The sequence below is a fragment of the Rhinoderma darwinii genome, chromosome 4, assembly GCF_050947455.1.
Source record: "Rhinoderma darwinii isolate aRhiDar2 chromosome 4, aRhiDar2.hap1, whole genome shotgun sequence".
Classification (NCBI taxonomy): Eukaryota; Metazoa; Chordata; class Amphibia; order Anura; family Rhinodermatidae; genus Rhinoderma; species Rhinoderma darwinii.
The window spans coordinates 248,211,795-248,237,019 of NC_134690.1; the positions used below are offsets into that span (position 1 = coordinate 248,211,795).

The 25,225-nt window shown below is 40.4% G+C and overlaps 2 protein-coding genes across 2 annotated transcripts in view; both read left to right on the top strand.

Moving 5' to 3' along the window:
* Positions 1-11,584, top strand: part of LAMA2 (laminin subunit alpha 2) — an 852,154-nt gene extending 840,570 nt beyond the window's left edge. The window contains exons 59-65 of the mRNA XM_075863715.1: positions 1,543-1,652; positions 1,930-2,119; positions 4,717-4,872; positions 6,611-6,764; positions 7,130-7,260; positions 8,682-8,904; positions 11,278-11,584. Of these exons, the coding sequence (XP_075719830.1) occupies positions 1,543-1,652; positions 1,930-2,119; positions 4,717-4,872; positions 6,611-6,764; positions 7,130-7,260; positions 8,682-8,904; positions 11,278-11,429 (1,116 nt within the window). The 3' untranslated portion in view covers positions 11,430-11,584. The remainder of the gene's footprint in view (positions 1-1,542; positions 1,653-1,929; positions 2,120-4,716; positions 4,873-6,610; positions 6,765-7,129; positions 7,261-8,681; positions 8,905-11,277) is intronic.
* Positions 11,585-23,986: 12,402 nt separating this feature from the next.
* LOC142761070 (enoyl-[acyl-carrier-protein] reductase, mitochondrial-like) overlaps positions 23,987-25,225 on the top strand; it is an 87,267-nt gene continuing 86,028 nt past the window's right edge. The window contains exon 1 of the mRNA XM_075864260.1: positions 23,987-24,195. Coding sequence (XP_075720375.1) covers positions 24,011-24,195 — 185 coding nt within the window. The 5' untranslated portion in view covers positions 23,987-24,010. The remainder of the gene's footprint in view (positions 24,196-25,225) is intronic.

A 25,225-nucleotide genomic window follows, 5' to 3' on the forward strand; every position in this document is an offset into this window, starting at 1 on the left:
GCAGGGGACCATTTCAATTTTCGCCTGAGGCAGCAGAAAAGCTACAATCGGCCCTGATTACAGCCTTTCAGTGATGCACTGGGGCTGACAGAGATTAAACGGCTGGGATCAGAGGTTTCTCTGATCCTGGCTGTTGCAGTGGGTGCCCAACTGTCACAATACATCCAAATGTGGGAAGGGGTTAATTCTTTACAACCACTTTAAATGGAATTGTTATTTATGATGTTCTTAAAGGGCTTTTCTGACCCATAAAGCTCAAATTTAAAAAGGAGGTAGATATATTGAAATATAATTATATATATATATATATATATATATATATATATATATATATATATATAATTACATAATAAAAATTCGGGGCAGAGTAAGGATATGTCTCGGCCCTGGTGTCCCTGATCTTTTAAGACCCTAGCATTGCCCCTGGAGACAATTCGGTCAGTTTCTAAGTGATAGCATGTAAATGAGTAGTGTAATGTTAGTTGTAGTTAGGATTTCTGAAAACCACTAAAGGTGATCCATGCTTCCCAGACAAGTAGAAATCTATTACGAAAATGTGACACCCAATGCGAGAGTTCCTCTATAAAGTCTATAAATTTGATCTATTTTTTTTTGACCCATTGAGGTATAGTAGGAAATATAATTAAATATTAACCAGACTTTGCATCATGTTGTCATTGCAAAGCAATAAAGGGTCATCCAGCTACACAATACCACAGCAGCTATTTGATATTCACAGTAAGCATTATGGTGTAATTGTCACATCATTTGCTCATAATATATCATATTTGATATATACTTTTATGTTATTCATAAGTGTGCACAGTGAGTATTAGGTTGTAAGGTGGTTGTAAAAATAAAATGTTACACTAGTACACACAGTATAAACTAATTTGTGCTCTAAACATAGATTAAAATATTGCCAAATTCTTCAATGTAGCACATATATAAAAACGTGTACCAACCACGATGGTTTCCACACTTCCTTTACAGTTACTTTGTACCATGCAGATGCAGAAAAGGGAATCGATACTCATTGTAACAAAATTGATGTCCTTTGGAAAGATCTTTGCATATAGCAGTTCATGATTTCAAGAGTGAAATCAAAACATTTCTTAAAAACAGTTGAGGTTTTTTTTTACACTATATTGCTATTACAGTCACAACAAAATAGGCTTCATCGTCTTTCAAGTAAACGTGACAGATCAGAATTTTGTACTAAATAGATAGGCAAATAGACGTTGCCAGGATAGTAATGAGCAGTCACCAAAAAATATCCTTGTCTAAACACTCAATCAAATGTAATAATCATAATTGTTGGATCTTCACAGAATCATAATGTGTGATCCCAGCCATACTGTTTAGGAGAAGTTTACATAGTATAATAAAACATAGCGTTTTCGTGTATACAAAAGAATTATACAGGTATATGCATCTACAATATTTCTACTCTTTCTTTAAACGCAGAGATGTTCATTAAAATCGGGAAGTTGTGAATGAATTGCATATAGAACTTTAAGTAAATCTTATTTTTCCTTTAAGGGTTGTGCGGCTGACATAAGACCAGAAATTATTCAAGGAGGAAAGCAGTTTGGCCTCTCCAGAAACAGCCACATGGCATTTGCATTTGATGATACCAAAGTGAAAAACACGTAAGTCATGTTCTCTGTTTACTTGAATTAAATCGGTTGTCCAGGATTACCAGGTCTCCCCCCCCCCCCCAGAATCCATTCAAACGAATAGGGTTACCATGCTCAGCCCACAAAAGTTGCACTGTTGCTAGAACCCCCCCATCCCCCCCCCCCCGAACCCAAAAAAATATTCTAATCCTAGACATCCCCTTTGCCAAAAGAAGCTATATTCTAAAGCCCATTGTTTGAATTTCTTACGTTTTTTGTGTGTTTTTATGCCTACATTATATACTTGCAGCCTATCAATAGAACTTGAGCTTCGCACTACGGCAGATTCGGGCTTGATCTTCTACATGGCTCGGATCAACCATGCTGATTTTGCCACAATTCAGATTAAAGATGGAATGGCACATTTTAGATATGATCTTGGAAGTGGAGACACTACCACAATGGTTCCTCAAAGAGTGAATGATGGAGAATGGCATAAGGTAGGATTTTTTTTAATCAAATTAAACAATTAGATACTGTTGTTTTATTAAAAAATTCCCCAAAGAAAAATATTCCCTAGAAAGAAAAATCCAACCAAAAGTGATCTTCTTACATATCATAGTTGTCAAGAGATCACATTGGTGGAGTCTGTGAGCTTGAACCACTATCTCTTTCCAAAACCAGTATGAGCACTGTTCAGGGATTTTCATACCTCGAAAACCCTCGAAAGGGACAACATTTTCATAACTCGAAAACTCTCGAAAGGAACTGTATTCTAAACGCATGGCCATTTTTAAATCTCAGAGCAGGGCCAGAGGGGTTTTTGGATACTATATAGAGAGCTGCAAGCACAATTGTTGTCAAAATGACGGTTGGTGTAAACTCCAACTGTTACCAATGTTGTCTTCCGACTGTATGTAGGCAGATCATTTTTGAATGAAATTCTTCTTTAAACGCAATTGCTTTCCTTCCCATGTTGGTTAAACAGACTGTACACCTAACAGTTAATGAGGGGATAATCTTGTAGAGCTCATTAAGGAAAATTTTGGAAAATTGTCGAACAGAAAATTTGGGTGGCAACTAGAAACCAGTAGAGGCATAAGTTGAAGCTGCAAGGAACAAATGCAAAATCTATAGAAGGGTTTCAACTAACACATGTTATTTATAGCACTGCTGTTCTCTTTTGTTGGTCCCCGTGCCTCTGCTTCCTCTGTACCACCTATAGTACGTCCCAGGAGATCAGCTTTTATTTAGTAAATTAGGCTGGAAAAATAGCCAGATCTGTTGCACAATGGATACCATCGACACCTGCCAGTTCCCTTTGATTTACAATGGGGTATGTTGGGTTCTGCCAAGGCGTCCTTCATTTTGATGAAAAAAATGGAGCTGTATGTGGCGCTATTTTTCGTGTCAAATTTGACTGAATCTGTGATGGAGGCTCCAACGCAGATGTTAATATAGCATTTTAGAGTTTGAGCGCTAAACAGTATACAAAACCAAAGATTCACTCTAGTTGAGGTGAAAAGCCCCTTATCAGCTGTTTCACTGAGCACACACTGTAGCGAGAAGAAAGGTTTATTGCCTGTCAACACCATTACATGATCATTCTAAAACTGACTTGCAATAAAGAAAAAAACTGAAATATTTCACAAAGTGTTCATTAAGAGGTTACATTGTTTTACGACATTAGCCAGCTGGTCCGTATGTTTTGGTTTTGTGGTTGCCTAATAACTACTTTGCATTACATAAAAATAGAAATTGAAGGTTGCAAAAGGTGATATGTAATAGATTACACTATTCTCCTTGTCTAAGTGAGATTTCTCAATGGTTCCACACGCAGAATAACAAGTGCCAAGCTTTCTATAATATTTTTAATAAATAAGCTTCCCTGTGAATTGGAATCAATCATGTTTATTGATTTCTTTTATAGAAATAGCTTTTCATTAAGCTGTCTCCTGATGGTCTGTGTGAAGGGTAATCGGGCCAGAAATGGTGTAAATTATTACATTGAATGTGTTATTGTGCTTGTTATCCTGGCTCCTTTATAAGTCAGCATTAGGCTTCGTTCACATAGGCAATAAAATTAGGTGTTTTTTTTTTTAAAGGAAATGGAATAGTCTTACTCACACTGGTGTATTGCAGTTCTATTTTGTCCTGAGCCGTGATAGTGCTTCTCTAGAAGTACAAAGGGCCCTTACTGTACCTTTATTTGGAGGCTTACGTAGGGAAAAATCATGACATATTCCATTGAATGCTATGTGGACTCTGTATTTACAGCACCTGTATACAGTATGGAAGTTCACGGACTGCTGTTCAGGCTCAATGCACAAGGCTCTGTTATGTGCATGAGCCCTTATACCAGTGGTCTCTAACCTGTGGCCATCCAACTGTTATGAAAATACAACTCCCAGCATGCCTTGACATCCTGATGCAATCTATCCCTAATTTTATCTAATTGAATAACTCATTAAAAAATGCATCACTTATATAAATCAGTTAGCACATGGTCTAATAATAGTCATATAACCTCTACCTTATAGCTGCCCAATATGTTGATATGTTTAAAGTAGTTGTCTCAGCAAATTAATTTTATTTCTTGTATAATTAAATGTTTTTCAATATACTTTTTGCAATAATTTCAATGTTTATTTCCAGTGGATAAAATTCTGTTCATGGTCATGTGATGGACACACAGGTGCTGGGCTCGTTACAGTTACAGTATGTGTATCAGAGCTGTGTCTTCTAATGATCCCAGCACCTGTGTGTCCATCACATGACCATGGACAGAATTGTATCCACTGGAAGTAAACATTGAATGTTGCTACTGAATAACAACAAGCAGAGCTCTTGAACACTGTGAGACTTTAATATAGAAAGTACATAGGAAAATTGTATAATTTTTCATTATACAAAAAAAATATCATAATTACCATGACAGCACAACCCCTTAAACATAATGAAATATACAGTAACAGCACATAAAAATAAAAATCCAAGACCAATGCCGAAGCTATTTGTTAAAAAATATTTTTTTTAAAATGACTTCTAGTCTATGCAATATGTCTTCTAACTGTTATTAAATTTGTTTTCCTCCAAGATAAATATATTCAGAACAAAGCAGATAGGATATCTATTTGTCGATGGAATTGCAAACAGTACAAACAGTCCAAAGAAAGCAGACATTCTGGATGTTGTGGGCATGCTGTACGTTGGCGGACTGCCTATTAATTATACTACCAAGAGAATTGGCCCGGTAAGACTGTAGTCTGATTTTTTTTATTTCCTCTGTGGTTTATTGTGCGTGCGGCGTGCCATAGATCACACTATTTTTATAACTTTTTAAGCTGTGACTGTGACACCAAATCTGTTTCTTGTTATTTTGTACAGTTTGTTTAATCCGTTTAGTTTCTTTTTTAAGTGTTTTCAAAATAACAAAACTGGGCTAGAATTTGTGAGATTTTGTTATTTTACAGGTTATGTTATTGCAGATAATAATTCATATAATTTACTTAAACTATATGCTGAAATAATAAGATAAAGTTTCCCCCCAAAAAGTTTCCCTATCTGCATAGTGTGAACATTGGGGCACAATTATCCATAATGTCATAAAAATACTTTACAAATAATCTAATTCGGCTGAAATAGCACCAATGTTTTCAAGATGTTACATGCCACACAACTCACATCATACTATACACTCTTTACAAAACCCAATTACTGAATGTATGGCAGTATCTTGGCAGTCCCTAACAGATATTCTGCAACCATTATACTGTATAGTCACACCCCTTGATTAATTTTTTCCATAGCTGTCATACATGTCGTAGAAGATTGAAAATAGTGCACACATCGATTATAAATACAGTATGGCCACATTATTAGAACCATTTTTCAAAATCACCATATGTATCTTTTTCGGGCACATTTTGTGATAAATGTGGCTCAATGTTTTACCGCATTCTAAATGCACTAAGCCCTCTGAAAAACCATAGACAACACCATTGATAGCACCCTAGATTATACAGAGTTTACATATGTATTGTACCCAGTATGCCCCTGGAACAATCTTAAGAAGAGATAACTATTTTGCAATGTATACTTATACACTAGAGATTTTGGATGGTTGAAATGACAGATTTAGACCATTTTCTGCTGACTATAGTTGCCTTTTTTGGTGACACGAACAAGCATGACAGACGTAGACCAAAGGAGGATAACTGTGGAAAAGTTGATATGGCATGTTGGCTTTTTTCAGTCATTGCTGGGCAAGGTGCAGTCATTGGGAAGTCATGCTGAACGACAGATCTGCATCCAATAAATTGATGCCCAGACCAAGGAACAGATAAGGGCAGAGATCGATTTCCAATTTATCATTCAGAAAACGTCCATGGGGAATCACTAATGTATGGCTTGCTTAAGATTGGTTCACAAAGATAGTGGTCAATGCTGATATGGTAGATGCACTTTTTAGGGAGTGTTTGGTAGTAATAATCCTAATATTCTGTGGCATCCACTGGTTGAAGTAACAAAACCCTTGTAAGGTTGGTCCACTATGTCCATGGGCCAACCTTAGTGTATTGACATTGATCTGGTAGGGAGTGGTGGAAAGAAATTGTTGTTAATGGCGACCCTGATGTTCTTGTAATGGCATCTTAAGATAATTCAAAACCTCTAGTAATATCGGTTTTGGCATGTCATAGCCCTTCAGTATTAAAATGGTGGGAATCATGAACCAGCCAATTCAGGACTTTCTTTTTAAGACAATTAGTATTTCACATTGTAAGTTGCAATACATCATCTTTGTCAAAATCTGACAAGAGTTAAGTCATTTATCACCAATATTTTAATAATCTTGCTGAAGATAGACTATATTAGAGCCATTTTTTGGAACATAGCTTCTACATATAAACATCACTTCAAATGTGTAGGCATACTGTATGTATAAATGATATAGGATTAATATGAACATTGAATCTTTTGTCTTGCTCCAGGTTCTCCACAGTATTGATGGCTGCATCCGGAATTTTAGAATGGTAGAAGGAAATACAGATTTTAATAGCCCCACGTCCAGCTTCAATGTTGGTTCATGTTTTGCTAATCCACAGAAAGGAACATATTTTGGCGGGTCAGGGTTTGCAAAGACAGGTAATTTTTTTTTAATGTATGTCACAAATATTGGAATACATGGTAGTAAGCAAGAGATATAGCGGTAATGTTTTTAAATGCTTTGTATAAACCTAAAATATAGAAACAAATTTATTGTGGTGGGTCAAGGTGGAGAGTAGCCGGGATATAAACCTATTTTTCTTTACAGCCATTTCCTCCATTTCCATTAGCTTGCCTGATGAAACATTTTGCGATTATTGGTTGGGCGTGTACAGTCCTCTTGATATCTTTTACTGGGAACCTGATCAAAGCACATTATAAGAGCTAATTTTCTGTATGGAAATACTCATTTATCATTACCTTTCACTATTATGCCTGTTATAAGTTGTAATTCTGTTTTTCAGTGGGAGCTTTTAAAGTTGGTACAGATCTGTTAGTAGAACTAGACTTCCGTACAACAAGGACGAATGGCGTTCTTATTGGAATCAGTGGCAAAAAGATGGATGGGCTGGGCATTGAACTGGTGGATGGTAAAGTAAGTGACTTTTATCATTGCTTCACAAATGTGTGTAGCTATAATGTATCATCCTGGGCTTGAAATTAGGTCTAGCTCTTCTGTTATTGTTAAATCCAGTTTTTTGTACAGCGGTTTCCTGGGTTTTAGATGGATTTCAATAAAGAGTCATGTCTCACATACTGGTGTAAAATATACAAGACATAAGTAGAAAATATCAATACTGGGTAGTGATAAACAGATATTCTAACATATACAGTAAATGTACTTAATCTGGCATCCATGGGGTCTAACAGATGCCACAGCGTCAAACGTTCTAGATTATTAGATGGATGAAGTGAAGTTCATAAGTTTATATTTGAAAGAAAGGATCCAACTGGAAAACTCCAAAGGAAATTAGATTTTGCAGATGTAGCCATCTTTATCTTGACTATTAACGATTTACATACAAAGTGTCAAGAAACTTTAACTTGACTTGATAAACTTGGCTAAATCTGTATGCCGAATAAAAAAAAATTCTAATATTACTATATGCTACTGTTATTTATTTATTTTAAATGAGAGAATTAACTAATGAGTTAACTAATGAATTAACTAATCAGTTTTGCTACATTCCTAATTATTAAACATGTCTGTGGCTGATCAAAGTACCATGTTATTTAATTCCAAATGAAAGGAAATTCACAACACTGCATTCAGTACATTGCAATTATGTACAAGGAATGCTTTATAAGTGGTGCTTGTTAGACAGTACCTGGATATGTTTGGACTGTTGCCTAGCAACAGACACACTAAAATGCAAGTGACAATTCCAGCGTTACTAATTCCTGCATGACTGCCATGGTCACCCATAGTTGTCAAAAGTGCTTGTGGTACATACTGTATGGATGACGAGCCAAAAGAACTACCATACAAAGGGAAAACAGCTGCCAATCTCCAGAGCTGGAATCATTAGGGTATATCGATACCAGAGAAGGTCTGACTGTCTTCTATGAACCAGAGCATATGTCTGCTCGCAAAGAGTGTCTCTCACTCTGAAGACCTGTCGATCTATGTATTACATCCATTCATCCAGCATGTACTGTTATACCACATTTCCCTTGCAATGTTTGGAAGGTCACCGCTTCCCCTGGTGTATTTGCTGGAGTTTCTTAAGTCGGGCCAGTTTCAATTTTAAAAGGGTCTGTAGTGGAAAATTGTATCTCCTTGACAGATGGTTAGTAAAACAGTTTTATTATTTTGATAAACCAAGTTTTATTCCATTAATTTCATGCAATATATATTTCTGTTTGTTTGTTTTTTTTATCTGAACACAACTAGGATAAACATGGTATTGTTATCAGCTGAGATTTAGGAAAATATAACCCCTGCTTATTCAGCTAGATTATGTACGCGCATGCAAACACCATGATATTTTCTGTAATACTTTGCTGTTCCCTCAGCTTCTTTTCCATGCTGATAATGGAGCCGGCCGTTTCACAGCAGTTTATGAACCTGAGCTTCCGGGTAGCTTATGTGATGGACAGTGGCACAAAGTGACGGCAAATAAAATAAAGCATCGTTTAGAGATGATTGTTGATGGCAACAAAGTAGAAGCTACAAGTCCTAATGCTGCATCCACATCTGCGGACACTAATGATCCAGTCTTTGTAGGAGGATATCCCAGTAAGTACATCTTAGCTACCAGAAGTTATCAGCATATATACTGACAGCTTATGCAGAAACCAAGATGCCTTAGAGCAGGGGTCTTTTTATCCTTGATCGACGAGACAGCTCATTGATCGGCGCCCGTTTGCTCCTTTCATGAGAAGCAATGATCGATCATGTATGGGGACGAACGATCGTTGCAATAATCGCTCGTCCCCAGAAATTTTCATTGTTTAACCAGGGAGATGAGCTGACATTTTCCAACCATTTTACTGGCTGCATTTACAAGCAGATCAGCCGATGAATGAGGGTTTTCTCGTTTATCGGCCTATCATTGCCCAGTTTACACAGAGCAATGATCAGGAATGAGTGTTTGTATGAACACTCTTTTGCCCGATCATCTTTGGTCCATGTAAAAGGACCTTAAAACTTAACAGTGTTTACCTTGGCTGAAGCTGTGATGTACCGTACCAGCACGTGCCCTGCTGCAGCCATTCACTGGGTGCAGTGCTGATGTCAGTAAGTACGGCATATGACCCCTGCAGGTTAAAATACAATTTATATAAAGCCCAGAAAACCTTTCTGTAGCCTAATCATCTCTTCTTTGTAAAATTAACTAAAATAAAAAATAAAAGGAGACACGGCAATACTGGCCTGATGAAGAAGCCAGTTCGACGTTGAAACGCGTAGCCCTGTCTTTTGCAATAAATACCTTAATTCAAGTCCGTTCTACCTTGACATCCTTACTAGCAGCGCCGTTGGTCCTTTTTGTCCTACTGCAATCTTCTTTGTAAAATGGTAGATCTTAAGAGCCTTCTGTATTATTGCAGTAGATCTCTACTTCACCAAGATTGTCGACCCCTGATTTAGGTTCTATGCCAACTACCAAAACAAGTCTACCATATCAATAAAGCTTGACTCTTTCAATACCTTTCTCTATTCAAATAACAATAAAAATGCCTTACCTGTTCTGATAGCCACTTTTTCCTAAGCTTTTAAAGATTTCCTGTATTGTGACCATACTATCTATAAATGTAATAGACACTATAGCCGGGATTTCCAGAAGTTATTCTTTATTAGATAGTACGGTACATCATCGGAATCTTCCAATCTTCCATGTAACGGGACTGTAATCCTTATGCAGCCCCATTGCAGTGAATGTGAAATTCCGACAACAGACTGAAAGATCTGGATATCTATCAGTCAGGAATGTCGGAGGTGCGATGGGTTCGCTAAAAAAGAATACCATACTTACCTTCCATTATGACCATGTTCCCCAGGCTGGTCTGTGTTGAGCCGGTCTCCAGGGATGATATTTTGTCCCATGTGAAAGCTGCAGCCAATCACAGGCTTCAGAGTCATATTGGACAAGACGATCTATCAGGAGGTTGCCACAACACAGACCAGCCTGGATAGCATTGACATGTCGCTATGGGAGTGCCAAGGAAGGTGAGTATGGTTTGTTTTATATCTCCCCTTTGCTCTCCGCAGTGTCAATTTGAGAAAAAAAATATGCACTAAATCAAACACAATTTGGTGCAAACTTTCGGAATGCCCTGCAGAATCTGGGACAGATTTGCAGCCGAATTTTCCTAAGCAAATCCGACCCATGTGAACTTACCCTAAGGCCTCATGCACTCAGCAGATCCATGCACAAGGACCCTGTAGTGGAGAGCAATAGGCACTCCATGTGCCTGCATATGTCAACTTAATACAGGAAACCCCAAATACCAGGCATATGGAGGTACAGAAAGGCCCATAGACTTCTATGCGTGTCATACTACGGCACCAACTCAGAACTTATATTGAGCCATAATACAGCTGTGTGCATGAGGCCTATAGCAGTATGAACAGAGCCTTAGTAATCACGTGTAACAACATATGGTTGAATAGTATGAGGTAATATCACTGAGTGAAGTAATCTTTGCTATAAAACTAATGTCTTGTGGGATGGTTTAGTTGGAAGAATAGGTAGAAGAAGAGATAGCGGGTGGGGGAAGGCAGAGGGATGAGTTGCAGACTTTTACAATGCATTATAATCGAGTTTTAATGCAGGACATACAGTTATATGGCTTATTGTACATTCAAGAGCCTCAGATCTTAGCTGGCACATTCTTAATAAAGGTTTTAAATATAATGGATAAGCATGTAAATGCATATAAAGTATTAATATGTTTTAGTGGTTTGCATAAATTTGATATATTGCTATCAGACAGGGCTTATTAATTTTTAGATCTTTTCTTGTACTTCTGATAACTGCTACATTTCTTTTAAATATTAAAGCCACGTAAAGTATAATGTGCTCTGGATTTTTATTCCTGTAGCATAAAAATAATTTACAATACAGGGTTAATGCTTTATTAATTAGTCCTCTGTCTATTCTATTTGCAGAAGATGTGAAGCAGTTTGGCCTGACCACTCAAGTCAGCTTTAAAGGGTGCATTAGAGATCTCAAACTTGCCAAAGGCACTGACAGGCCACGAGAGATCAACTTTGCAAAGTCGCTGGAAATAAATGGAGTGCAGCCATTATCATGCCCATGATCTCCGTGCCGTCTATTGAGACCAATAACTGCAACAGTTCCATCTTGTGATGTATGTTTGTATGCATGGTAACACCATGTGAACCTCAAAAGGTGCCATCTTATATTTCCAATGTAGTTCATGAGCTAATTATTTCCCTCATATGTTAAATAAAAAGAGCATTTCTTGAAACATTATAAGTGTACCAATTATTTCTATATAAATGATTTGTTTAGGGATGTAACAAATGATGTAGAGCAATGGAAGAAGCCCTAAAGAGAGAACAGAATCTCTGTAATTGGTGTCCATTTGGGGGATGGTAAAGATTAGTAGTGGACAAAAAATGTCAGTATAGGATTTTCTTTTTTGTTGAACCTGAGACAGATGATCGACTAGAAGATCCAGGACAGGTACAAGTGACATGTGGATGACACAGCTATACCTTTTTAGTATGGCCCTTTTTCAGCTATCCCATTGCCCACATACCGTAATAGCTTTAAGATACTGAGTGCACTTGCTATCTTCTTTATACATAATAGTACTGCCCTGCTTTATGTTAGAATGTACAGTTAGGTCCAGAATTATTTGGACAGTGACACAAGTTTTGGCATTTAAGCTGTTTACCAAAACATATTGAATATACAGTTATATAATCAATATAGACTTAGAGTGCAGACCCTGAGCTTTAATTTAAGGGTATTCACATCCTAATTTGAGGAAGGTTTTAGGAATTACAGCTCTTTATTATGTAGCTGCCTCTTTTTCAAGGGACCAAAGGTAATTGGACAATTATCTCAAAAGCTATTTAATGGGCTTCAGAGCCGGCCTTAGAATAGATGGCGCCCCGTGCAAAATTATCTTTCGGTGCCCCACCCCATCATAAAACAATTCCCCATAAAAAAGTATAGTGCCCCCACACAGTATAATTCCCCTTTAGTGACACACACACACACACACACACACACACACACACACACACACACACGCACTATAATGCCCCTTTAGTGCCCCCCATACATTATAATAATATAATAGATTATAACCCCTTCAAGGACACATTATTTTGACCTCTAATTGTGCCCACACAGTATTATGCCCCCTAAGTGCCACACACAATATATTGAACACTATAGTGCTCATACACAGTATAATGTCCGCTTATTGGCCCCCACAGAGTATAATGCCCCACTCCCCTGGCTTCCACACACAGCCCCCCTTGTAGATAGTGCCCCCTGTAGATTGTGCCATACAGCCTCCCTGTAGACAGTGCCATAATCCCCCACCTCCTCCTTGTAGACAGTGCCATACAGCCCCCACCTCCCCCTTGTAGACAGTGCCATACAGCCCCCACCTCCCCCTTGTAGACAGTGCCATACAGCCCCCCACACCACCCTTGTAGACAGTGCCATATGGTCCCCCTCCACCTCCCTCATGTAGACAGTGCCATAAAGCCCCCCACTTCCCCCATGTACACAGTGCCCCCACCTCCCCTATGTAGACAGTGTCATACAGTCCCCACATCTCAGTTGTAGAGTGCCATACAGCCCCCACCTCCCCCTAGTAGACAGTCCCATACAGCCCCCACCTCCCCCTTGTGGACAGTGCCATAAAGCCCCCACCTCCACCTTTTAGACAGTGCCATACAGCCCCCCACCTCACCCTTGTACACAGTGCCCCCACCTCCCCCTTGTAGACAGTGCAGTAAGGGGGTGGGGGTGCTATCTACAAAGGGGCTGCAATAAATCTCCTCCTCACATCCGCTTCACGCTATGAGGAGGAGAGACAGCATGGCCGTGGCAGTGGTTCAGAGGAGTGTCCAGGGCACCCCCAGAGGGTTTTCACGGTACCCTGGTTGGGAACCGCTGGCCTAGTAAATACCAGAGCAGGGAGATACCTCCCTGCTCTGCTATAGTGTTCAATAGTATCTGTGTCCTTAGCATGGCCGTATTTACAGCTCATGCTGCCCTAGGCACTAAGCCTGAATACGCCCCCATTAAAGGCCTACTTTAGCCAATTATCATCATGATTTGCTATTTTCTGACCAATTATACTGATATTTGGTCAGTGTTAACAAAGGAGAAGATCAATGATAAAACCTTTGTTTATCGTTGCTCCTCAATTGTGATGTTAAAATAATTGTTATCAGTGACACAATTAATAGATGTAAATGCCGCTCATAGTGAAATATACACTCAGCATTGCTGCCTAGTGCACAGTCCGGTCCTGGTGTCAGGTGGTATGGACTGTGTTCCCCAAAACTCATGAGTTGTACTGGGAAATACAAGGCACACTACACTGTACAAGAATATGGAATCTGCATATATAGATTAGCCCTACCCCCAAATTATAATAATAATACAATGCCTAAATATTACAATTATGACTATATAAAACCACCATACTGTGACTAGATAACACGCCATACACTGACTGAATAATACCACCATACACTGACTGGATAATACCACCATACACTGAATAATACCACCATACTATGACTAGATAACACCGCCATATACTGACTGAATAATACCGCCATACTGTGACTAGCTAACACTGCCATATACTGACTGAATAATACCACCATACTGTGATGAGATAACACCGCCATACACTGAATAATACCACCATACTGTAACTAGATAACACCACCATACACTGAATAATGCCACCATATTGTGACTAAATAATACCACCAAACACTGAATAATACCATCATACCGTGACTAGATAATACCACCAAACACTGAATAATACCACCATACACTGGTGGTATTATCTAGTCACAGTATGGTGGTATTATTCAGTGTTTGGTGGTATTATTTAGTCACAGTATGGTGGTATTATTCAGTGTATGGTGGTGTTATCTAGTCACAGAATGGTGATATTATTCAGTGTTTGGTGGTATTATTTTGTCACAATATGGTGGTATTATTCAGTGTATGGTGGTGTTATCTAGTCACAATATGGTGGTATTATTCAGTCAGTGTATGGTGGTATTATCTAGTCACAGTATGGTGGTATTCTTCAAACATTGAATAACACTATGGGAAGAAAAACGTTGTGTGCAACCTTGCGGAAATTTCAAAATGTCTGATAGGGAAACATTAAAATTGATGCGCATGTCGTCCTAATGCTAAAATTCTAGCCTTACAGCCAAGTCCCCCCCTACACACACAAGCAGACTATAACTAAACCCCGCTCCGCCACATATTCTGCTTAGGATGTATTCACACCTTGCGTTCATATTTTGATGCAATTTTCACAAAAGTAAATAAAGCTGCAATATGGCTGCAACACGTGAATATACTCTTAGGGTAGGAATACACGTAGGGTAAACACTGCGAATTTTCCGCAACAGATTTAATTGCGGAAAATCTGCAGCATAATACAGTAGCAGCAGATTGGATGAGATTTTAACAAGTCTCATCTCTACACAGATTTTTTTTTAAAATCTACAGCATGTCATTTTATGCTGTGAAATAGCTGCTCTTGTATTGTAGTAGTTAGAGGTAGAAATGCTGCGATTCCGGCGCGAAAATCTCAAATGTGAAAACAAAAAGCTTATTCTTACTCCCCGCTGTAGTCATAGCGATGCATATTCTCTTCTGAGCACAGCCCGTCCTCCCAGGATGATGATTCATCCCATGTGACAGCTGCAGCCAATCAAAGGCTGCAGCGGTCACATAGACTACAGCGTCATCCCAGGAGCCGGACTGCGTTCAGAAGAGAATAAGCATCACTATGACTACGGCCCGGAGTAATAAATTTTTTTAATTTTTAATTTTTGCAGTCTTTCCGCAGCGGACATGCCGCCCGAATAACTGCACCAAAATTTGGTGCGTTTTTTTCAGGTGGAATTCCCTGCGGTTTCCAGGACGGATACTCTGAGAAGTTTTATGCAGTTTATCTGCCGTGTGTGTCCCTACCCCTATAATCAAGCTGCTCTCCCCAACAAAAATGATCTCTAAAGAATCCTTTCTCCCTCATGCATAACATTTTCAGAAAAGATCCCCTCCCCCACATATCATTTATAATAAGCTCCTACACAACAAAATAGGCTGTGCTGATTGGTGGAGCAGACAAAGGTCCCTTCTGCTCCACCAATCAGCGCTCACTTTACAATGCAAAGGAGAGGAAGGAACATATCTCCTCTCATGTGCGGCCTGTATGCAAACTCCCTCCTCGCCCCCTTTTTACTTAGTCTGGCAGAGAGCAAGGAAGGGGGTTGTAAAAAAAAATAACAAATTTGGCGCTGCCCCCCGCAAGGAGCTGACCCAGCACTGCTGAGTCGCCGGCCCGCTGTTTCTGAAACACAAACAGGGGAAGGGAGCCAGCGCAACGCCCCCTTCCACCTGTTGAAGTGATTCGCCCTGTGCAATGGCACAGGTCGCACACTCCTAAGGCCGGCCCTGATGGGCTGCATGAGTTATTCCCTCGTTAATCCATCATCAAGTAAGCAGGTAAAAGGTCTGGAGTTGATTCCAGGTGTGGCATTTGCATTTGGAAGCTGTTGCTGTGAACCCACAACATGAGGTCAAATGAGCTCTCAATGCAAGTGAAACAGACAATCGTTAGGCTGAAAAAAATGAAGAAATCCATCAGAGAGATAGCATAAATGTTAGGAGTGGCCAAATCAACAGTTTGGTACAATCTTGAAAAAAAAACTGGTGAACTCTAAAAGGTCTGGATGTCCACAGAAGACAACAGTGGTGGATGATCACAGAATCCTTTCCATGGTGAAGAAAAACTCCTTCATAACATCTACCCAAGTGAAGAACCCTCTCCTGGAAGTAAGTGTATCAGTAAGTAAGTCTACCATAAAGAAAATACTTCATGAGAGCAAATACAGAGGGTTTGCCACAAGGTGCAAACCATGAATCAGCCTCAAAAATAGAAAGGCCAGATTAGACTTTGTCAAACAACATCTAAAGAAGCCAGCCCAGTTCTGGAACAGCATTCTTTGGAAAGATGAAACTAAGATCAACCTGTACCAGAATGGTGGGAGGAAAAAAGTATGGAGAAGGCTTGGAACGACTCATGATCCAAAGCACACCACATCCTCTGTAAAACATGGTGGAGGCAGTGTGATGGCATGGGCATACATGGCTGCCAAAGGCACTGGGTCACTAGTGTTTATTGATGATGTGACTGAAGACAGAAGCAGCCGAATGAATTCTGAAGTGTTCAGGGATATACTTTCTGCTCAGATTCAACCAAATGCAGCAAGGTTAATTGGACGTCGCTTCACAGGACAGATGGACAATGACCCAACACATACTGCGAAAGCAACCTAGGAGTTTTTTAAAGCAAAGAAGTGGAATATTCTGCAGTGGCCAAGTCAATCTCCAGATCTCTTAAGGCAGAAAGACGCACAAACAAGCAACAACTGAATACAGCTGCAGTAAAGGCCTGGCAAAGCATCACAAAGGAGGAAACCCAGCGTTTGGTGATGTCCATGGATTCCAGAATTCAGGCAGTAATTGACTGCAAAGGATTCTCTACAAAGTATTTAAAAAAAAACTATTATTTATAGTAATGTTAATTTGTCCAATTACTTTAGAGCCCCTGACATGAGGAGGCAGTGTAGAAACATGGTTGCAATTCCAAAACGTTTCACAGGATATTTTTGTTCAACCCCTTGAATTAGACCTGAAAGTCTACACTTCAATTGCATCTCAGTTATTTCATTTCAAATCCAATGTGGTGGCATGCAGAGCCCAAATCATGAAGATTGTGTCACTGTCCAAATAATTCTGGACCTAACTGTATATTAGTTGTCAGAGAGAATGCCGGAGTAGTGTAAGGCCCATTGATACTCAACTGTGGAGTGGTGAAAACTAATTTCATGTTTTGCAGAGGTGTGACTGGGGTTTATTCTGCATTGTAACTTTCTGAAATTTCCTCCTTTCCTCCTTATCTCATCAGAAAAAATGATAGCAACATTAAAGAAATACTGTGGTATTAAATCTCTAACAATATCTAACAATGTTTAGTTATTTGGGGCTTGACTCCAGGCCTTTTTCTTAAAGCAGAATGTACAGGCCGTAGTGTATCATCAAACACAGCAGCTGCTTCGTTGTATACACAGGCACAGCGGTGCATTTGTATGGTTAATTTGATGGCACTGAGCTGAGCTGCAGGCACAAGCACACTTATATGTATTGCGCTGTGGCCCCTTCATTCTGCTAAATGGTCATTAGGGACAGACCCCCACAGATGGAATACTGATGACTATCAATGTTTAAGGCTTCGTTCACATCTGTGCCGGGGTTCCATTCATGAGTTCCGTCAGACCTTTCCTTCAGGGCAACCCATGAACGGAAACCATAGCTTTCCGTTTGCATTACAAATGATTTTAATGCTAGTGCTTCAGTTGTTTCCACTATTGTTTCCGCTACGGAACAGAGGCAAATGGAAACCATTAGCAATGGAAGCATTATCATTGAAATCAATGGTAATGCAAACTGAAATCTATGCTTTCCGTTCATGGGTTCCCCTGATAGAATGGTCTGAAGGAACCCATGAACAGAACCCTGATGCCGATGTGAACGAAGCCGAAGTCTTAAAAACCCTTTTAGGTTTATATATTAGAAAGATATGATATACGCCGTTCAGCCATAACATTAAAACCCCCTGCCTAATGTTGTGTCCCATTCATGCCGCCAAAACAGCTCTAATCCGTCAAGGTATAGACTGTGTTATCTGCGATAAAGACATTAGCAGCAGATTCTTTAAGTACTGTAAGGTGGAGCCTTCATGAATCAGACTTGTTTTTTCAGAATATTTCACAGATGCTCGATTGGATTGAGATTTGAGCAATTTGGAGGCCGAGTCAACACATTGAACCTTTTGTTATGTTCCTCAAACCATTCCTGAATAATTTGTACAGTGTGGCAGGGTGTATTATCCTGCTGAAAGAGGCCACTGTGTTAGGGTACACCGTTAGCATGGTGGGGTGTACTTTGTTTGGAACAATGTTTAGGTAGTTGCTACGTGTCAAAGTAACATCCACTTAAATGTCTGGACCCCAGGTTTCCTAGCAGAACATTGCCCAGAGAATCTCACTGCCGCCAACATATTGCATTCTTCCTGATGTCATCTTCTCCCGGGGTAAGTGACACACGCGCACCCAGTCCTCCACATGGTGTAAAAGAAACTGTGATTCATCAGACCAGGCAACCTTTTTCTGTTGCTTCATGGTCCAGTTTTGATTCTCACATGCTTATTGTAGGTGTTTTTTGGTGTATTCTGACTAGTCCGTAGCTACGCAGCCCCAAACGCAGCAAGCTGCGATGCACCTTGTGTTCTGACACCTTTCTATCATAGCCAGTGATTTCTGTTTTAGCAATTGGTACTACAGTAGCTCTTCTGCGGGATCAGTCTAGATGGGCTAGACTTTGCTCTCCACAAGCCTTGAGTGCATATGACCCTTTTACCGGTTTACCAGTTGTACTTTCTTGGGCCACTTTTGCTATTAACCACAAAAGTTTGTAAACATCCCTCCTAATTATTGAGTTCAGGTGTTTTAGCCGCCATTGCAAACAGGTGCAAAAAATCAAGCACACAGCCATGCAGTCTCCATAGACAAATATTCCTATTAGCACAGTGGCGGATTATCATATTAGCGATTCGGGCGGCCGCCCGGGGCCCGAGGCTCCCAGGGGGCCCATGGCAGCCCGAACCGCACATCATCTTCCAAACCTATTCAGCGCGCTAGCGCTGCTAACTTCCGAAGATGAGGAGGGGAGGAGCAGGGAATTGGCCGGGAAAGGGGTAGGACACGCCTCCCTGACAAGTGCGCCATTGAGTAACAGAACAGTGACGGACGGCTGTTCTGTTACTCCAAAGCTGCAAGAGAAGAGAAGAGCCGGGCGGTCACCGGGGCTGAGGTTAGTTGGCTTATCCTCCTGCCCAACTGGTTCCCGACCGCTGGCTGTATTTTTACGGCCAGCGGTCAGGGACGGGTCCTTAAAACCCGAGCCATAGACTTTCTACGGCTCGGGTTTTAACTTGCTGCCCGCGCGATCGGGCAGCTGAATGTCGGGTCTCCGGCTGTCAGTGACTGCCGGGGACCCTGAGGAGAAGACAGAAGCAGCTTTCGCTGCTTCTGTCTTCTCCGATGTCTTCTTACACAGCGTTCAATGAACGCTGTGTATAGGAATAGAGACAGCAGCAGCGGCGCTGTCTCTATTCCTCCCGGTGATCATGTGACTGGTCACATGATTGCCGGGTGCCGTTAGTGACAGACTGTTGCTGGGTCTAACTAGACCCAGCACAGCCCTATTAGTGACAATCGTCACTATGAGAGGGCTGATTTCCCCTGTAAATGGGGCTGCTGTGCAGCTCCAGTTACAGTGGAAAAACATGGTGTAAAAGAAAGAAAAAATATATATAAAGTTCCCCAAAGGTCTTTTTTGACCTTTGAGGAACAGAACATAATAATAAAAAAATTGTAAAGTAAAGTGCAAAAAAAATGAAATAATAAATACACATAAAATACCCACCCCCAAAAAAAACTTTCCCCCCCGCCAATCATTGTTGTAACGCTAGCGCTGACCCAATTACCCTAATATAGACATGTAATATATTAAACTTTACGGTAAACAATGACGATCACAAATAACAGGTCTATTTTAGGGTAAAACTATGTTATTACCAAAAAAAATAGCTGAAACTTAAAGAAGCTTATTTTTTTACTATTAATTTCAAACTTTATGAATAAAAATTCTAAAATAGCAAAAAAGGTGTGCATAAAAACGATAAAAAACGAAACCTGCAATGTCTACAGAAAAAACGTCGCAAAAATCACGTCGTTTTTATTTCTTTTTTATAAAAATGTGTGTTTGGTGCAACTTTGTAATTCCGTTTTATTAAAAAATATTTTCACTTTTTGAGATACAGCTGCTTTGTATCCTGTATCCGTCAGGTCAGCAGGACTGACGGGATCAGTGAAACGGGCCCTGCGCTAAATTATAATCTTAGATGTGATAGATTTGAGGTGGACCCTGCGTGTCACTGATCCTGTCAGTCCTGCTGACCTGACGGATACAGGATACAAAGCAGCTGTATCTCAAAAAGTGAAAATATTTTTTAATGAAATCAATCAATCACACACATACTAATATATATATATATATATATATATATATATATATATAAAATTATGATATAAAGTTTTTAAATGTGTACATAACCTTGTGGCACTATATACAAGGGGGAGCGCTGTGAGGCACTATATACAAGGGGGAGCGCTGTGTGGCACTATATACAAGGGGGAGCGCAGTGTGCCACTATATACAAGGGGGAGCGCTGTGTGCCACTATATACAAGGGGGAGCGCTGTGTGCCACTATATACAAGGGTGGGCTGTGTAGTGCTATCCACAGTGGTATGCGTGTGGCGCTCTTTATAGGGGGGGCTTTTTGGTGCTATTTACAAGAGGGGGAGGGCTGTGTGGCGCTGTCTACAGGGGGGCTGTATGGCACTATCTATAGGGGGCTGTGTGTAACGCTCTCTACGGGGGGGATGTGTGATATATAGAGGGGGCTGTGTATGGCAATATCTATGGGGGTGTGTAATATCTACAGAGGCTGTGTGTGGCACTATGTACAGGGGGCTGTGTGTGGCACTATGTACAGGGGGCTGTGTGTATGTGGTGTTTTACAGTGTGTGGTATTATTATATTCAGGCACGCAGTGTTTGGTGCTATTATATTTAGGGGCACAGTATGTGGCACCATGATAACTTTATTTTCGTTTATAGGTGTGGAAATGTTGGAAAAGTGAGGAGACGTCTGAGTGGCAAATTCTGCAGAAATGAGTCATGGCCGCTGGACCGGATGGAGAAGAAAAGAGGAAAAAAACTACTAGAATCTGAGACGTCGTCACCTGTGAGTCACTAGATTTATAGAGAATCTGTCACCTCTCCTGCCACTTTTATTATAGGAATCCTTGTATTTCACAAAAAGTCTTTCTGCAGTCCAGGACTGATAGACAATTCCCCTTGTCAGGAGGTTGTGTCCCTGCACAGTGTGATACTGTCAGTATGTAGGGACACCGCGCTGTGACAAGGGAAATCGTAACACTGTTAATGCTTGCCCAAAAAGGTAGTGTTAAAAATAGTTACGGCGCGGCAGGGCGGCGGTGAGGAAGGGGGGCCCAAGTTTGGGTAACAGCCCAGGGCCCATGGTCTACTTAATCCGCCACTGTATTAGCATGACTCATACTGAAGAGCTCAGTGATTTTAAACGTGATGCTGTCATAGGATGCCACATTTGCCACAAGAAAGTTAGTAAAATGTATGATCTGCCCTGGTCAACTGTATTGTAAAGTAGAAGCATCTAGAAGTAACATATGCTTAGACACAAAGTGATAAACCTCGCAAACTGAAGTGTTTCATCTGTAAAAGTCGCTATCCTCTGTTGCATCACTCACTACATGGTTCAAAACAGCCTCAGAAAGTGACATCAGCAAAAGAACTGTGTGTCCGTTGCTTAAATCGGTTTTTTTTTTATGGGCGAGCAGCTGCACACCAACCTAAGATCACCATGTCAAATACCAGGCATCAGTTGAAGTGATCTAAACCACGCCACCACTGGACTCTGAAACAGTGGAAATGAGTTCTCTGGAGTGATGAATCGACTTTCAATATGCAGTCTGAGCCCTAAACGCAAATCTATCCTACACATCTGGGATGAATTAGAATGCCGATTACTAGCTAGACCCTCTCGTCCAACATCAGTGTCTGACCTCACAAATGCTCTTCTGGAAGAATGGGCAAAATTTCCCACCGACACACTCCAAAATATTGTATAAATCCTTTCTATAAGGCCTCATTTACACGAGCGTGTGCGTTTTGCGCGCGCAAAAAACGCTGCGTTTTGCGCGCGCAAAAGGCACTTGGCAGCTCCGTGTGTCATCCGTGTATGATGCGCGGCTGCGTGATTTTCGCGCAGCCGCCATCATAGAGATGAGGCTAGTCGACGCCCGTCACTGTCCAAGGTGCTGAAAGAGCTAACTGATCTGCAGTAACTCTTTCAGCACCCTCGACAGTGAATGCCGAACACAATATACACCAATCTGTGAATAAAAAAAAGACTTTCATACTTACCAAGAACTTCCTGCTTCCCCCAGTCCGGGCTCCCGGCCGTTGCCTTGGTGACGCGTCCCTCTCTTGTCATCCGGCCCCACCTCCCAGGATGACGCCGCAGTCCATGAGACCGCTGCAGCCTGTGATTGGCTGCAGCCTGTGCTTGGCCTGTGATTGGCTGCAGCTGTCATTTGGACTGAACTGTCATCCCGGGAGGTCGGACCGGAGTTATCGGTAAGTCAGAACGTCTTTTTTTTTTTACAGGTTCATGGATTTTCGGAGCGGAAGTCACTGTCCATGGTGCTGAACCAGTTTAACGCTTTCAGCACCGTGGACAGTGACTGTCTCCTGACGTCGCGTACCCGAACATTTTTTACCGGTTTCGGTCAAAACGAGTTTGGCCGAACCCGGTGAAGTTCGGTGCGCTCATCTCGAATTTGACACTCCGTTTGGATGTTTGTAAACAGAAAAGCACGTGGTGCTTTTCTGTTTACATTCAGGAGTTTGACAGCTCTTGCGTGATTTTCGCGCATGCAACGCAGGACCGTCCGTGTGGCATGCGTTGTTTTCACGCACCCATTGAAGTCAATGGGTGCGTGTTGCGTGAAAAACGCAAGAATATAGAACATGTCGTGAGTTTTACGCAACGCACTCACGCAGCGCAAAATTCACGCATCGTCTAAACAGCCCCATAGACTATTATAGGTGCGTACGACACGCGTGAAAAGCACGCGCGTCGCACGCGCGTATAATACGCTCGTGTAAATGAGGCCTAAGAGTGGAAGCTGTTTTAGCTGCAAAGAGGTCCCTATGAATACATATGAATGCCTATGGATTTAGAATGGGATGTCATAAAAGCTCCTGTAGATATAATGCGTAGGTGTCCCAATACTATATAGTGTATCTCTGACGCCCATATAACAGGCTAACATTCTGAACCCAGTCGGTTTTACATTATATTAATACTGATTATTAAGAATAAAACCTACCTCTGTTTGATGTGGATTTCATTTTTTTATCCATTCTAGCTCCAGTTAATTATACTTGGAATGAAATAAAGCAATGGAAATCAAAACCTCTCAGTCAGTCCATAGAAAATGAAATGCTCACTGAATAATACTGAAAGCAAATCAGCTTTTCCAGTTCATGTAATTTTATAATTATGAATGTTGTCAAAACTGTAAACAGCATTAGTCTGGTTAACCAAAATGTATCAAACCACACAAATATAAATCTAAAGCTCACAATGTAATACAAACACACTGTTCTTGCCTTGTAGAATGCAATATAATATCTTTCATATTCAGTTGATGCAATATTGTTTGAATAGAATGTATTGCTTTTTCAAGGAAAACAAAAAAGTGGCATTTACCGTATTCTGATTGCAAAAATTTCTCAGAAATAGACAAAGCATTATTGCGTAACAGTATAATTGTACTGTAGAAATACCCAGACACATTGTCAGTCTCATACACTGAAACAGGAAGCCAAGGCCTTGCTGCATGTCATTATATGCCGCATATGGAGAAGGCCGGTGTATTCAGGCTACTAAGATTGCTTGTTCTCAAGCCAACACGATACAGGACCATCTATGGAGAACCGTTTCATTACAGTAGAAGATCTGCATGGCGGTCCTACCAGACATCTTGTGAAAGTCTTGTCTACAGAAGACATGGTCCTTGGAAGGAAGTTTTAAAGTAAGTAGCTTCTTGAAGAAAGTACCGTAAGCAGTTTAATGACTACGTGTTTGGAGTCCTCAGGAGATGTCACGTCTGAATGCTGTTATAACTGTTTTGGGCTGCAGTATCTTTTCACAATACAGCACACTTTCTTCGGCATAGTACATTAGTTGTATTAATTATACGTCTCTTCATGCGATAGACAAATCGTCATTAATTCCGCTAATGAAGCTGATTTTAAGTTCTCACTATTCTGTTAATTACCGATCTCTTCTTGCAAAAGAAAACCTTTATAATTTATCAGTCTTTCATTCCTTACTATTACTTTTTGCAGCTTTTTTTTTTTTATTAACTTCAGAGTAAAACTTTTTATGCTTATAAGTCTTCTAAATTGACATAATGACTTAAGTCATAGACCTGTATTATAGTCCAGAGTAGTATTTAACTGCAAAAGAGGAGCCTTGATAAGCTCTTAGGAATGATTTTGTTGACAAGCTTTATCGACTGTTTCCAATAGCAACCAGAAACTCAGGGCTATAATCCATACTGTAACTCAGGAGCAGCCCAAGATTTACATTTTTTAAAAAAAATGAAAAGTATTTAAAATTCGCTTGCATTATACTATACTTTTGGTGTCGATTTTCAGTGTAAATTTAAATCTACACCAATCTCACCACATGTAAATGTATAGTTTGAGTAAGTTCAGATTTGCTGCGGGAAAACTATCCAGCAGATAGTTCACACCAAATCATGTTTTATTTGGTGCAGAGTTTCCGATGGATTTGCCACTGTGGACAACAGAAAGCAGGAAAAAAAAAAAAAAAGACCATACCTCCCCAAGGACTCCCATAGCGACGCATCCCTGCTCTCATTGGCTGGTTTCTATTGGCCCGGCTGCCTATGGTGATAGTGCAGTCTGTGATTGGCTGCAATGGTAACTTGATACAAAACATCATCCCAGGAGGGCGGCTAAACAAAGAATATCTGGGGGAGCAGGGATGTGTCGTTATGGGAGTGCCAGGGGAGGTGAGTCTGGTATTATTTTTAT